Source organism: Bos javanicus, chromosome 17, assembly GCF_032452875.1.
Source record: "Bos javanicus breed banteng chromosome 17, ARS-OSU_banteng_1.0, whole genome shotgun sequence".
In the NCBI taxonomy this organism is placed as follows: domain Eukaryota; kingdom Metazoa; phylum Chordata; class Mammalia; order Artiodactyla; family Bovidae; genus Bos; species Bos javanicus.
This window is the reverse complement of record NC_083884.1, coordinates 48922970-48938413: the sequence shown is the minus strand read 5'-3', so window position 1 is coordinate 48938413 and position 15444 is coordinate 48922970. Positions and strand designations below refer to the sequence as shown.

Below are 15444 nucleotides of genomic sequence, written 5' to 3'. Positions count from 1 at the left end.
AATCCTCTGGGAAAACCGAGACTCAGGATAACCCAGCCAGGCAGGAAGGCTGCTAAGCGGCCAGGTCAGTATCAGATCCAATTGTTTGCACTCTACATGGGCTCCTAGTAATCTCTCTCCTGAAAGTGCCCCTCCAGAAGGAAGCCACAAAAGTGACATAGTTTTCTAGCCTTTCAACCCCCAGAGAATTAAAGTTGGGGCTTATTTTGTCTATGTGAAACAGTGATTCCTTTTCTGTTCTGGGTGAATATCTATAATCTTGAAAAGCTCTGTGCATATCAAATTATTGGATAAAATCTAAATGCATTTATACTGGACCATTGGGATGCTATCTGCACTTAAACCAAAAGAAAAACTTCTATTCCATGTGACTCTGGATCATCCTGTGTAGGAATCTGGGGTTTTGTTTCCTCCACTCTGTGGCCCCCAGGTCAGCTACATAACAGTTGTTCCTGAATTATTGGTTTCCTGTATGACATCTTCCATCTTAAACCATCAGAGCTATTTTCCTGACTGTCTCCCAGGCACCAGAGTCTTGATTTTTAAGGAACAAGTAGTGTATTGGAGAAGGAAATGGCAACCCACTCCAGTATTCTTGCCTGGAGAATCCCAGGGACAGAGTAGCCTGGTGGGCTGCCACCTATGGGGTCACACAGAGTTGGACACGACTGAGCAGCAGCAGCAGTGTCTATCTCAAGAAAGATAAATAGGACAGTGAGATGGTGAGTCCACTTTTATAGAATGAACTTAAAGGAATTTGTCCTCCTCTGATGAGGAAGACAGCTGTGAGTCCAGCCAAGACTTCAGACCATTTAGTGGTCTTGAGTGACCAAGATGTGGGTTTGTTCCATGTCCCTTAAAAAGGAAAAACTGACACTTGCTGGTTTCAAATCCAAGCTTGGCGGCTTTCTAGCTTTGTGAGTTTGGGCCAGCCACCCAACATCTCTGACTCAGTTTCCTCATCTGGACATAATAATTAAAGTTTTGCCTTATGGTGTTAAGAGTCCATCCATGAAGATCTTAGCATGGGCACATCTCCAGAGCATCATACCACTTTGACAAATAGACCTTTTTACAGTGGTGGAATGTTCTAGAACCACAGTATCCAATAGCCACTAGCCACAACTACAGTAGCCACTAGCACAAGGGGTTATGGAGTGACTGAGAAATATAATGTTGGGATTTGCTTAATTTTCTTCATTTAAATTAAATTGTAAATAGCCACACGTGGTTCTCAGCTACTTCGTGGACAGAATAGCTTTAATATTAATAAATATTAACTCTTACATTTTTTATTTGTCAACAGATGCCTTCAAGAGAGATAGTGTTTTGTGGGCTACATATACAGGAGGTGGGATATGGGGAAATTCTTTGGGTCATGCTGTTAAGTGGAGAGAGATGTTTAGTTCCTTCTCAATTAAGTCTGACCTTCCTCCTTTGGCAAGTACAATAAAGCTTCTTTGCATTGTTTAAAAAAGAGCCGGTGCTTCTGTGTGGTCCTGAGTCTTCTGCCTGGGATGCTATCTCTTGGCAATTGATGGGGAGGTATCTGCTTTGCAACTCCAGAGCATCATGAATTCCATCCTCTGACTCGAGAGCCTCCTCTCCTTCCCCATCAGGCCCACACGAGACAGCGAGGATGAGGACGAGGAGGAGCGGCGGGGCCGGGGCTGCGCCCTCCAGTACCAGCATGCCATGGTGCGGGTCCTCACCCAGTTTGTGTCCGAGGGGGCTGGCCCCTGGGGCCAGCCAAGCCACCTGCTCAGTCCAGACTGGCAGTTCGACATCACCCACCTGGTTGCCGACTTCATGAAGCTGGAGGAACCACATGTGGCCACTCTCCAGGACAGCAGGATCCTGGTCGGGCGGGAAGTTGGCATGACAACCATCCAGGTAGGAAGCTGGAGCCAAGAAGCTCTGCACACCCATCACTGAGCATGGTGTGCCTTGGAGGAAGGCAGTTTGCTAGCAGGGGTGGGTCCTCTGATGGCATCCTGTGGACACCAGAAGGTGAGCCTGGACCAGCTCTTTGAATCCCAGGTAAAGTGGAGTGAAATTGATAGTCATTCAGTCATGTCTGAGTCTTTGTGACCCTGTGGACTGAAGCCCACCAGGCTCCTCTGTCCGTGGAATTCTCCAGGCAAGAATACTGGAGTGGGTTGCCATTTCCTTCTCCAGGGGATCTTCCTGACTCTGGGATTGAAGTTGGGTCTTCTGCATTGCAGGCAGATTCTTTACCACCTGAGCCACCAGGGAAACCCCTTTGAGTCCCAACCTCCTTCCAAACAAAAATGAGAAGGTGGCGCTGCACCCCTCAGCACCTTCTGTGATCCCGCTCTCTGCTGCGTCCTTCATTCCCATCACCCCCACCCCAGCCCACCCTGCCTCTGCTTCTCCACCCTCGGAGCCCCCTCTCCAATCCGCACCTCCTACACTCTCTTAGAAAGAGCCTGCTCCCTACTCTGCAATACTTGTGCCAGTGGCCAAGGTAGGATTCCTTTCTTCCTTTCCTCCCTTCTTTCCTAAGTCAGCCTGTCATTCTGTCATGTAGTCATTCAACCAACTCTTCAAAATCCTGCTGTCTCTTCTGCCCAAGGAAAGGTACAGAAGGGTGGGATTTCAGGATAGATGGGAGGGCGCAGAAGGCCTTTTATTCAACCCATCAAGTCCTACTGACTCCACTTTTTTTTGGTTTGTTTGTTTAATTTTACTGAAGTATAGTTTGATCTACATTGTTGTGTTAGTTCTAGGTGTTACAGCAAAGTGATTTAGTTACACAAATACATATTCCTTTTCTTTGTTAGACTTTTTTCTCATAAGGTTATCACAGAATACTGAGTAGAGTTCCCTGCCAGCGCAGGGAACTGGTACAGTACAGTGCAGTAACAGAACTGGGACAGTAGGCCCTTCTTGGTTATCTGTCTTATGTATAGTAGTGTATGTGACTCCACCTTTTTGAAATGTCCTTCTGGATCCTTTCACAACTGCCCCAGGTGGGAAAGACTGATACATTTCTACCATTTCACCTGGACATCCCAAGTCCAACATTTGGTTTATGAGATGAAGCAGAAGGGCATCCCAGGTGGTGCTAGTGGGAAAGAATCCACTTGCCAGTGCAGGAGATGTGGGTTGGCTCCCTGGGTTGGGAAGATCCCCTGGAGAAGGACATGGCAACCCACTCCAGTATTCTTGCCTGGAGAATCCCATGGACAGAGGAATCCTGCAGGCTAGAGTCCGTGGGTTCCTAAAAGAGGTGGACAGAACTTAGCGACTAAACAACAGCAAATGAGGCAGAAAGTAACATTTCAGCAGAGAATACATTGTACCGGGGGTTGGAGGGGAGACTGCTGCTGCTGCTGCTAAGTAGCTTCAGTTGTGTCTGACTCTGTGCGACCCCAGAGATGGCAGCCCACCAGGCTCCCCGGTCCCTGGGATTCTCCAGGCAAGAACACTGGAGTGGGTTGCCATTTCCTTCTCCAATGCATGAAAGTGAAGTCGCTCAGTTGTGTCCAACTCCAGACTAGACTGTCTATAATTCAGTTCCCCAGCTGATGGCCTAACTCACTTAGAATGGGATTCGGGTTGAACAGCTGTCTATGTGCCACTCTTCATGAGTCCAGCCAGTAGGACTGCCACGTATGGTTGACCAGTTTGTGCGGTATGCAAAAAATCTTCATCTAAATGGAGAGGGTCATTTCCTTTCAAAGACCCAATGGATTTTAATATTTATGTCAAGTTTCCAAAAGATAGAGTTAAAGTGTCACAGGGAAGAGTGACTTTATCTGATTCTCCCATGACACGGGATGATGTATAGAGGGAAGTTCTGGCTCCTTCCCACTGTATTCTGTACCCTGTAGGGATGAACAGAGCATAGCTGGGAAAGGTTCCAACATCCATCCAGAAGCAGATGTGATGGATTGGTCTGTGTCTGCCCATCCCCCAGGTGCTGTCCCCTCTGTCTGACTCCATCCTGGCTGAGAAGACGGTCACTGTGTTGGACGACAAAGTTGCGGTGTCAGACCTGGCCATCCAGCTCGTGGCTGGGCTGTCTGTCACCCTCCACCCCAGCACGGAGAACAGCAGGGCTATCACAGCTGTGGCCACAGCTGAGGAGCTGCTGCGGGCCCCTAAACAGGTAAGGGCCCGGATGCCAGAAGGGAACAGGGTCCCGCCTGATCTAGCCAAAGGGGAGGGAGGCGGGAGGAATGGGAGCAGGGTAGCCAAACCACGTTCCAGGAGGAAGTGATGCTGGCTGTGTAAAATCCACGTGGCTTTGAGGTCCGAGTAGTGGGGTCTGGATGAACTAGAAGAGTGGTACCCAGTGCCCAGAGGTGGACGAACCATCTGGGCAGCAAACTCTCAGAAATCCAGCTGCTTCAGATAACACCCACTGTCGTTCACAGTTCTGTGGGTCGGGAATCTAGGTGGGCTCGGTGGGTTACCACGCTCTGGGGTCCACAGGCTGAGAGCACAGCATCTTATCAGGATGCTCTGGGGACGAATCCACTTCCACTCTCACTGGTGTGGTTGGCGGAATCCAGCTCTGTGCGGTTGAATGCCTGAGGTTTCCTAGGTTTGTTGCTGCTGGCGGGAGCCTCTCTCCACTTCCTTCTCTCTGCCCACACCCTGCACCAGCTTCAGAACCACTAACAGTGCATAGAGTCCTTTCCATGCTTGCAACCTCTGAGTTTCCCTCTGTCACCACCCAGAAAAGCTCTTCTGCTTCCAAAGGCTTGTATGACTACAGCAGACCCATCCAACTCAGCTAGGCAGCTCTCCCTAACTTCACCTGTGCCTATAACATCATAAGAGGGACATCTCATCACGTTCTCAGGTTCAAAGGAATAGGGTGGACCATTCCAGAAATTCAGCTGTTGCTACCTGGCTTTGTTCCAGACTATCACCAGCAGGTACCTGTGAATAAAGGGGGAAAAGTAGGAACAGTGAGAGACTTCATTTTCTTGGGCTCCAAAATCACTGCAGATGGAGACTGCAGCCATGAAACTGAAAGATACTTGCTCTTTGGAAGAAAAGCTATGACAAACCTAGACAGCGTATTAAAAAGCAGAAGCATTACTTCAAATGCTTGTCAAAGCTACAGTTTTGCCTGCAGTCATGTATGGATGTGAGAAGGCTGAGCACTGAAGAATTGATGCTTTCAAACTGTGGTGCTGGAGAATTCTCTTGAGGGTCCATTGGACACCAAGGAGATCCAATCAGTCCATCGTAAAGGAAATCAGTCCTGAATATTCATTGGAAGGACTGTTGCTGAGGCTGAAACTCCAATACTTTAGCCACCTGATGCGAAGAACTGACTCACTGGAAAAGACCCTGATCCTGGGAAAGACTGAAGGCAGGAGGAGAAGGGGGTGACAGAGGACGAGATGGTTGGATGGCATCATTGACTCAATGGCCATGAATTTGAACAAACTCCCGGAGATAGCGACAGACAGAGGATTCTGGCGTGCTGCAGTCCATGGGGTCTCAAAGACACGTGACTTAGCAACTGAACAACACAACCACCCGGCTTTGTTCCAGAGCATCACCAGCAGGGGCCTGTAGGGGGTTCTCATTCACATCCAGCTCACAGTGCTGGCACCTCTGCTCACCTCTCCTGGGGAAGGACACTGGCATGGTGTTGGCTGGTTTAGAAAGAGCAGAGGAGGAAAGTAGGGAGACAAAGCAGAAGGCATGAAGCTATTTGCCAAGAACTAGTAATTAATTAGGGGACGATTGGCATTGCCACCTCCCTGGCGTGGGGCAAGGCCACCCATCAGCTTCCAGCATCACCCATCCGTCTTCATCGGCTGATGGTAATTGGAGGGCCCCGGCGCTGCCTACAGGGATTTATGGATGGAGTTCATTCAATTTGCAGACATGACTCTTGAAAGAATAGGAGCTCTAAATCATGCCCGGACATGTGTTATTTTAAGTATTTCAGAATTTCTCATCTTTAGGGAAATGTGCTGGCTTCTCCCCAGACAATCCCTATGTTCCAACCTCACTGTCATGAGCTAATGGAAAGACCTGGTCTCAGTCACACAGCAGGGCTGATGGAGATGGATGCTGGCAAGCCTGCAGTGTTCTGAGGGCTTAATTCGGATTGTCTGCTGTTCAGAGGGGCTTGTTTGATGTTAAGTTCGTTCGCTGTCTCGAGTTGGTAAAGAAAAATGAACTCTAGATGAAAAGTCAGCCAAGATGAACTGGCACAGTGCATTACCAGTGTTTTATCTCAGTCCTTGGAGTGTGGAAGGCTGGCCTCTTGTTCTTGATATTTCCAACTTTGAAATTCAAAAGGTTTGCCATGAATATGAGGGCGATCGTATTATACTTCCCCGTGCCCTATTAGTTCTGAAGAAAGCTAGAATAGTAAAGAGAAATGAGGTCTCCCACAGCATGAATGCATTCAACTGAGACTTTAGAAGGGAGTCTGTCCAATGGTGTGATTTCTCAGTTGATGAAGCTAAAGGAGAGAAGGGCAGGAAACAAAATTCCTGAGCCAATCGTGTCTTAGCTTTGATTCCCCCAGAAGCTGAGCCTGAGAAGGATCTGCATGCCAGGACTTCATCTGGGCAGTGAAGGGAACCCTAGAAGGGAGTCTGGAAGTGAGGGAAGGGAGGAAGGAAAGACAGCCAAAAGAGTGTGTACCCTGAACTTATGGTTGCCAGGGGGAAGGATGGGGGAAGGAATAGTTAGGGACTTTGGGATAAACATGTACCCATTGCTATATTTAAAATGGATAATAACAAGGACTTACTGTATAGCACAGGGAACTCTCCTCAATGTTATGTGGCAGCCTGGATGGGAGGGGAGTTTTGGCGAGAATGGATACATGTATATGTATGGCTGAATCCCTTTGCTGTCCACCTGAAACTATCACAATATTGTTAGTTGACTGTACTCCAATATAAGACAAAAAGTTAAAAAAAAAAGTGTATTCCCAACTCAGCCACCACTGTGGGGAACTGGAGCCTGGATCTCCTGGGAAACCATCAGGCAGTGTAGAAAAGACTGAAGCGTCATTATACCTGAGGGGCAAGGAAGCTGGGATATTTATCACCCTTCCCATCAGCCCTTATTGGAGGGCTGCTTCTGGGGGGTGTTAATTTTTCAGCACTTCCAGCTGTGGGCATGACCACATGGGTTTCAGAGGTTAGAATGCTCCTCGGCAAGACGACCTTGCAAGTTTGACAGCTGAAAGTCAAGCAGGCAGGTTTTGTGGGGTAATGGGCAGATGCCAACAGCAAGCACACACCATCTTTAGATATCAGGTGCATTTTCGCTCACTCCTAACAGGAGGCTGGTGTTAGTCTGGGCTTCCATCAGTGATAAGGACCTAACTCAGGCTGGCTGAGACAGATGTCAGAATTTATCAGTTCATGTCCAAGCGTTTGAATCTTCAGGTAAAGCTAGATCCAGATGCTCCAGTGTGTCAACAGAAACCTTTATTTTTAAGGACTTCTCTGGCGGTCCAGTGATTAAGACTCTACACTTTCACTGAAGGGGATACGGGTTCAATCCCTGGTTGGAGAACTAAAATCCCACATGCCAAGCTGCATAGCCAAAAAAATAAATAAGTAAACCTCCATATTTTAAAATGAAATGCTCTTTTTAAAAACAAGTTTCATTTATTTAAAAAAAGAAAAGAAACATTTTGGCTGCACCCTATGGCATGTGGGATCTTAATTCCCCTGCCAGGGAGAGAGCCCACACACCGGCATTGGAAGGCAGAGTTTGGACCACCAAGGATGTCCTCAGGAGCCTTTATTTTTATTATTGGCACTTGTCCTCAATTCTGGAAGCTGTCCAGTCATTAATTCTTTGACTTTTAAAGTTCTCCCATATTCTTTCCTTCTGTAACTCTTAACAGAAGACTGTTGGTCATTCTCTTCCTCATTTCTTCAACCATCCTTTCCCATGCTTCATCAATTTATATTCCTGAGGTTACATTCTGGGTGAATTTCTTGACTCAGTTTCCCAGTAACTAATTCCCAGTAACTAATTCTCTCCTCAACCATGTCTAATCGGCTATTCAGACTGAGTAATGAATTTCAACCAGAAGATTTTTCACATCTATAAGTTCTGTTTGGTTCTTTCCACAGCTCCCTGTTCTTTCTTCCAGTCTTTCCCACTCATTCAGAGTAGTTTTTACTCTTTTTAACTCCCTTTAACTATTGTCTTTCATTGGCTAGTTTTTGTTACTGGTTTGTTTTATTTTTATTGTCCTAGTCTTCTGATCTTTGTATGTGAATTTTTTCTGATTCTCTCTCATGGTAGAGCCTTCTTTTGTAGGGATTGATTTTTCTTGTTTTTTTCATGAGCATCTCTTGAGCCGTGATTGCTTTGCCCTATGTGGTTTCTGAGAAATTCCTGTAGATTTTTGCATGTGTGTGAGTCTAGCTTCCAGTTACCATCTTTGCTTGCAGCTCCTGCAGCATCGGATGGTATAACTTCAGACACCACACTCAGTTATGGGGAAGGGGTGGGGTTCTGATTTTCAGGAAGACATTTTCCCACTCAGTGCTCAGAGCAGAAATGAGCATCTTTGCTGTGTCTCTGATCCAGTGGATAGGATTTCTCATCTCCGTATGTGGAGAGGAATCCTAGCTTTATGTTAAAGTTCTCATGCCCATCTGACACTTGCCCAGATGGGTATCAACATCCCAGCCACTGGCTGGTGGGTCTTCTGAATAGTTCTACACCCCCTCAAGCAATCTCAGTAACAGTTACCTATGTGTATCACTGTAGTATGCCTTCTTTTTAAATTTCTGATTCCTAGGAATTTGCATCTCTTATTTGTATTTTTTACCTAGGTTTTAACTAGTTTATACTCAGCCATCTGTTGAGCATGACATTCTCTGTTGTTGTGACATGCTCTTAAGAGTCTTTCTCTCTCACTATGTCAACTTTCTTTCTCCTGTGCTGGCCTCAGATTCCAGCAGATTGCTTAAGATTGCAACCACTTAAGTGGTTGCAGGAGGGCCATTCCCCATTTCCAGGCTTCCATCCCAACTCAGTAGTCCCAGAGGAAATAAAATTATTCTCTAATTTCAGCAAAAGCCCAGAGATCACATCCCATTGGCTGGTTTGGATCATGTGCTCCTTCCTGAGTCAATCACTGGGATCAGAGTAGTGGAATGTTGTGATTGGCCAGATCTTGGTCACATGCCCACTTCTGGTACTGGAGGGTGGGGTGCATCCCACCCATGCTCCTTGGACTCTGAATGGAGGAAAGACTTGGGTCTGAAAGGAAAATTAGTGTTCTAGCTCCCATCAGAAAAGAGGAATGGAAATTGGATGGGCCAAATAGATGTTCATCTCAGAACCTTTAGGTATTTTAAGTCCCCTACACATGAACCTTCAAGTTTTAAACTTTAAAAGATGCAAACATGTGTTTGCATGTCCAGTCACATAACTTAGTTCGTGTGTCTGGTGTCCATTGTCACATGGTGCATCCTCTACAAGGGGTTGTGCTTTTGTGTACTTCATAGTACTGTATAAAGTACAGTAGTGCAGTATCTTTATTTCAAGCCCAGGATGTCTGGAAGCAAGTGCAAAGGCAGCAGTGATGTAGCTGATACTGTACTATACTTTTCAAGTTCCTGTACTGTAAAGTTAAAAATGTTTTCTTTGTTTTTTGTGTTTGTTTGCTTTTTATGTATTATTTGTGTGAAAAGTATTATAAACCTATCACAGTACAGTAGTAGATAGCCAGTTGTGTTTGTTGGGTACCTAAGCTAACTTTGTTGGACTTAATGAACAAATTCACTCTTGGGACTGAACTTGTTCGTATGTAGGGGACTTACTGTATTCACATTCCCACTTTCAGTTGGGGGAAACTGAGGCCCAGAAGAATTGGTTTAAAGAAAGATGCTCCCAGGGAAGCAGTGGATCCATGCATTTAATTCAAAACTCCCACTTCAAACTCTCTGCCTTTTGTCATAGGGTTCAGCGGCCAGGATTAGAAGAAACACTGATCCTTCACCCATAGCAGACTCCTGGAGTTCCATTAGCTGTTCCCAGCCATAAGATCACTGCCCCTTTCCCTCCCTACTCTGCTTCTTGCTTCGCCTTTGTAACATCCAGTAGATTGTCCAGTAGCAGTTACCCTAGTCATTTCACAGCCAGCGCCCACCCATCTCTCTCCTGATCTCCAGTTACCTTCCTTCCTCCCTGTCATTAAACCAAACATTAAAATTAAAACTCAGCACATCAAACTTATGCAGAACTAACATCCCAGCCCAGCTCCAGGAAACGTCCCAGCCTGCCATGATAAACAGCTGTGTATTGCTTTTTTTTTTTAATTAATTTTTATTGGAGTATATTTGCTTTACAATGTTGTTAGTTTCTGCTGTACAGCAAAGTGAATCAGCTGTATGTATACATATATCCCCTCTCTTTTGGATTTCCTTCCCATTTAGGTCACCACAGAGCATTGAGTAGAGTTCTCTGAGCTACACAGTAAGTTCTCATTAGTTAAACTGCTGTGCATTGTTTATTATCTGTCAGTTTTCTAAAGACTACTCAGTGACTGGCGCGTGGCCTGACACAGAAGAGGCTTTTAATACATGTCCCTGGAATGATCAGATGAATGAAAATTGGACCACTCAGTGCCTGTTCTTAGAGGGACTGGGAAGAATTCCAGACACAACACAATTGTCTCCTGTAGTCCCTGGCCTGGTCAGTGACCTCAGAGTCAAAGGCAGCCAGGAAACGAACTAGCAAGCACGGTTAAGACTCAAGACAAACTGCCTGGACTCAACCCCAACTCTGTCAGTTAGCTCTGCAAACTTGGGCGAGCCGTGGGTCCCTGCCATGTTTCAATCTACTCACCTGCAGAAAGAGAAATATGCGTAATAGTATCTACCTTGTATATTGATGGGAAGATTAAATGAGTCGCTAATGAAAATGACTTAGAACAGGGGCTGGTACCCAGGAATCGCTATGGACATCTTAGCTACCATCACTCCCATGGTAGTAGAATAATGGTACACCAAAGACTGCCACATCTAATTCCTAGACCCTGTGAAAAGTCACCTTATGTATCAAAAGGGATTTTGCAGTGGTGATTAAGGATCTTGAGATGCAGAGATTACCATGGATTATGCAGAGAATGGAATACACTGAACTCAGTGTCATCACAAGGGTTCTGATGAGAAGGAAAAGTGGTGCATGAGAGTGAGGGGCAGGAAATGTGAAGGCTCCAAGGACACGCTCAAGTGAAGTCTTCCTTAATAAATGTAATGGAGCCTTAATTCAGTGAGGGCTGTTTATGGGGTCTTTTCCCCCTTGTAAGGATTATGCTGGAGCTGTCTTTGCCTATCTGCATTTGTTCTTGTTTCAATTAAGCTGTCTCTCAGATCTTTATATAAACCCTGGATGTTTTTTCCCCCAGCTTCATCAACCACCAGGTCTGGATTTTCAGTCCTGCCCCTGAGTCTTTGGGTTCTCCTCTAGGATTGGTAGGGGCAGGAGCGAGATGCAGGATCCTAAGAGAAGAAGCGTCTCCCCCATTCTCACCTCCTCCTATCCCCCGTGGATTTTCTAACTGCCTCTCTCCCCACAGGAAGCTGTGGTCAGCACTTGGCTCCAGTTCAGCGATGGCTCTGTGACGCCCCTGGACATCTACGACACCAAGGACTTCACCCTGACAGCCACCTCCCTGGACGAGGCCATCGTGTCTGTCCCCCAGCCCCGCTCGCCCAGGTGGCCCACTGTGATGGCTGAAGGCGAAGGCCAGGGACCCCTGGTCCGAGTGGATCTGACCATCGCAGAGGCCTGCCAAAAATCCAAACGCAAGAGCGTCCTGGCAGTCGGCGTGGGGAGCGTCAGGGTCAAGTTCGGGCAGAACGACGCCAACTCCAGCCCAGGTGTGGACTACGAGGAGGGTGAGATCAAGAACCACGCCAGCGACCGGCGCCAGAAGGCCCAGGAAGGACCCTTCTATGGCAGCTCCTCCGCGGAACGCGAGGAGGGGGTCCTCCGGAGGGGCAACCCCACGGCCAAGTCACTGCTGGACAACAAGGTGGGCAAGAACAGCCGGCTGGACGGGGGCCGGCTGGCGGGGGAGGGTCAGCTGCAGACCATCCCCATCGATTTCGCCAACTTCCCGGCACAGGTGGACCTGCCCCAGGCGGGGGGCGGGCGCGGGGCCAGCGACCTGGTGCAGACTCCCCGCGGCCTGAGCGATCTGGAGATCGGCATGTATGCCCTCCTGGGGGTCTTCTGCCTGGCCATCCTCGTCTTCCTCATCAACTGCGCCACCTTCGCCCTCAAATACAGGCATAAGCAGGTGCCCCTGGAAGGCCAGGCCTCCGTGACCCACTCGCATGACTGGGTGTGGCTGGGCAACGAGGCGGAGCTCCTGGAGAACGTGGGCGACAGCTCTCCGCCGCAGGACGAGCACACGACCATCATAGACCGCGGGCCAGGGGGCTTCGAGGAGAGCAACCGCCTCCTGCTCAACGGAGGTTCCCAAAAGCAGGGGCAGAGCCAGATCCCCAGGCCGGCCGACTCTGGGGGCAAGCAGGGCAGGGACCAGAAACACGAGCCCCTGCACTCGCCCACCTCCAAGAGGAAAAAGGTGAAATTCACCACCTTCACCACCATCCCCGCCGACGACGGCTGCCCCACCGTCAACTCCATTCTGGGCGGGACAGAGGAGGACATCAAATGGGTGTGCCAGGACGTGGGCGTGGGTGCCCCCAAAGAACTCAGAGACTATCTGGAGAAGTTCAAGGACAACGTGTAGGCCCCTCTGGTCGAAGGACCAGCGCCTGGACACCCTCCTTCAGCTCCACGGTAGATCTGGGGCTCAACAGGGACTCTTTGGGGCCCATCTTTGAAACTATTCATAGTTGGAAGTTCTGAAGCCGGAAAGGGGCAGTTTTGTGATCAGAGGTTGATGATGGCAGACTTTCTCAAGTCGGAAGGAAAAAACTCTGGGAACGGAGCTGATGGAGACATTTTAACTGCGCAAGGCCAAATTAGGAAGGTTATTTTATGAGTCAAAATATAACCCAGACAAGCTACCAAAAAGTATTTGTTAAAAAAAAAAAATGCAAAAAAAACCCAAAAACAAATAAAAACAGACAGAAGTAATCATCTGTTTATATTTCTAATAAAGGATCAAAAATATAAAACTAGGGCCTGCTTAGAGACATTTTCCATTTTAATTCAATTTTCTTTTTCCAAGGACACCCTTTGACTGTCACCCTGGGCTTGGGGAGGAGACATTTCTGAATATGGGTTGTCTCTTGGGATAAACTTGAATATTTTCACATCTTTACTTAATAATCTTTTCTTTTTCCATATTCTCTCCCCCCACTTTTTTTTCTTTTTGTGTCTTAGACTTCCATTTGATTTATGTTTAATGTTTATTCCTGAGGATCAAATGGTATATTTTCCTAAATTAAACAAGTTATATTCCTATACAGCGGATAAATTTTTAGAAACCATGTCAGTTAATCCATTCTTTAAGTATTATGTTTGATGCTTTGCTTTATCCCTCCAGCCTTGTTGATATCTGCTGGGTTTCTACAATTAGGGGGAGTTTGCAGAGCCTTTGCTGGGATGGGGGGAAAGGTCACCTTCACCCTCCTCAGGGCCAAAACCGGTGGGTGGGACAGTGGCAGGGGCCAGTTGCAGAGAGCCCAGCCAGGGACCCCTGACTCCTCAGTGACTCCATCAGTGGTGCCCTAGGGATACTTCTATCAGGGGAAGATGAGGTCAGAGCCACAAGCCGGAATCCATCCACACCAGTAATCAGCGCCAACCTCAAAGGGTAGACCTGACCCAAGACATACTGATATCATGAAACAAACAAGGATCAAAAAAGTGTTGGAGGGCTTTTCTGTTGTTTTTCTCACTTTGTTGGGCAGGGCATAAGGGAAAAGACAAAAATCTATGTTAGATTGTCAATCAACTGTGGTTTTTTTAACAGCCTAATTGTGTAGCAGCACATTGCAAAATGCGTTCATCCTAAGTGAAGCCGGATCCCATGGACAGTGGAGCCTGGCAGGCTATGGTCCATTGGGTCGCAGAGAGTCGGACACGACTGAAGCAATTTAGCACACACAAAGAGAAGCCTATGAGGCAGAGAGAAACTAGGGTCATAAACCCTCAGAGTCCAGTCTACCTGCAGATGCTGGCGAGGAAGACTCCAGGCGGTCACGTGATCCTCTCAACATAGCGGTGCCTGCAGCTACTGGGGTTGCTTCCTGTTTTTATTTTTTTAATTACTAAAAGTGATAGCTAAGAAAGGGTCCTGGAAGCCTCATAACCTAGACTGGACCTTTTCAAAAGATATTTCTAGCACATATTATAGACAGTAAAAAGGAGCTATTTATTTATACCTGTGATGCCAATTGTCATTAAAACATTTTCCATGGCTTGACAAGTCAGTGTCTTGTGGGCTGTCTCTTATTTCACTTAACTCTTATTACTACTTCTCCCCATCAAATGTACAACGTGTTGAAGAAATAAACCTGTCTGCTAGGCTGGAAGGAAAACAATATTCTGTTTGTTGGCTTGTTTTCCTCTTGGTTTCTTGGCTGATCCGCAGTAATTCCTCATAAGGGAAACTTTCAGTCATCTGTCCACTGTTGTCTACACGAGGGGTTCTCAACTGAGTGTGCTCAGGATCACCAGGGGAAAATGTGCATTCCTCAAGAGTTCCAGAGTGATGCTGATACCGTTGGTCAGAGGTTCCCCACTTGTGAACTTCCAATTTACATCAAACATGAAAGAGAGCCTTGACATCAAATGGGAACTGTGTTGAAACTCTCATCTGGGGAAAAGGTGTACTTTTATTCTGACTGGTTTTGCATTTGTTGTTGCTTGAAGTTTCAGTGGGATTGTGGTGGCTGTTGGCTGGTTGAGGGAAGAGAATTTTTTGGTTGAAGTTGAGGTTTTTTTTTAATACCTGTTTTATTTTTTAATTTTTAAAAATTTTTGAATAACTTTTAAAAATTACTTTCTGTCTGCAATTATTACAAAATATTGGCTACATTCCCTGGTGTTGTATAATATATCTTTATAGCTTATTTATAACCAATAGTTTGTACCTCCTAACCCCCTCCCCCTATTTTATCCTTTCCCACTTTCCTCTCCCCACAGGTGACTACTAGATTGTTCTTCCAAGTCTGCTTCTTTTTTGTTTTATTCACTGGTTTGTTGTCTTTTTTCGATTCCACATGTAAGTGACATCATATGGTGTTTGTTCGTCTAACTTATTTCACTAAGCATAATACCCTCCAGGTCCATCCATGTTATTGCAGATGGCAAAATTTCAATCTTTTTCATCGCTGGGTAGTATTCCATATATACTTTATCCATTTATCCACATCTTCTTCATCTGTTCATCTGTTGATGGACACAAGTTTGTGTGCATATTTTGGCAATTATAAGTAATGCTACTCTGAACATTGGGATTCACTCATCTTT

The 15444-nt window shown here is 46.6% G+C and overlaps 1 protein-coding gene across 1 annotated transcript in view; it reads left to right on the top strand.

The window, feature by feature from the left end:
• The window catches only part of TMEM132C (transmembrane protein 132C), a 454537-nt gene extending 440135 nt beyond the window's left edge, over window positions 1-14402 (top strand). Inside the window, exons 7-9 of the mRNA XM_061384531.1 lie at window positions 1620-1893; window positions 3944-4135; window positions 11567-14402. Coding sequence (XP_061240515.1) covers window positions 1620-1893; window positions 3944-4135; window positions 11567-12751 — 1651 coding nt within the window. The 3' untranslated portion in view covers window positions 12752-14402. The remainder of the gene's footprint in view (window positions 1-1619; window positions 1894-3943; window positions 4136-11566) is intronic.
• The last annotated feature ends 1042 nt before the right edge of the window (window positions 14403-15444 follow it).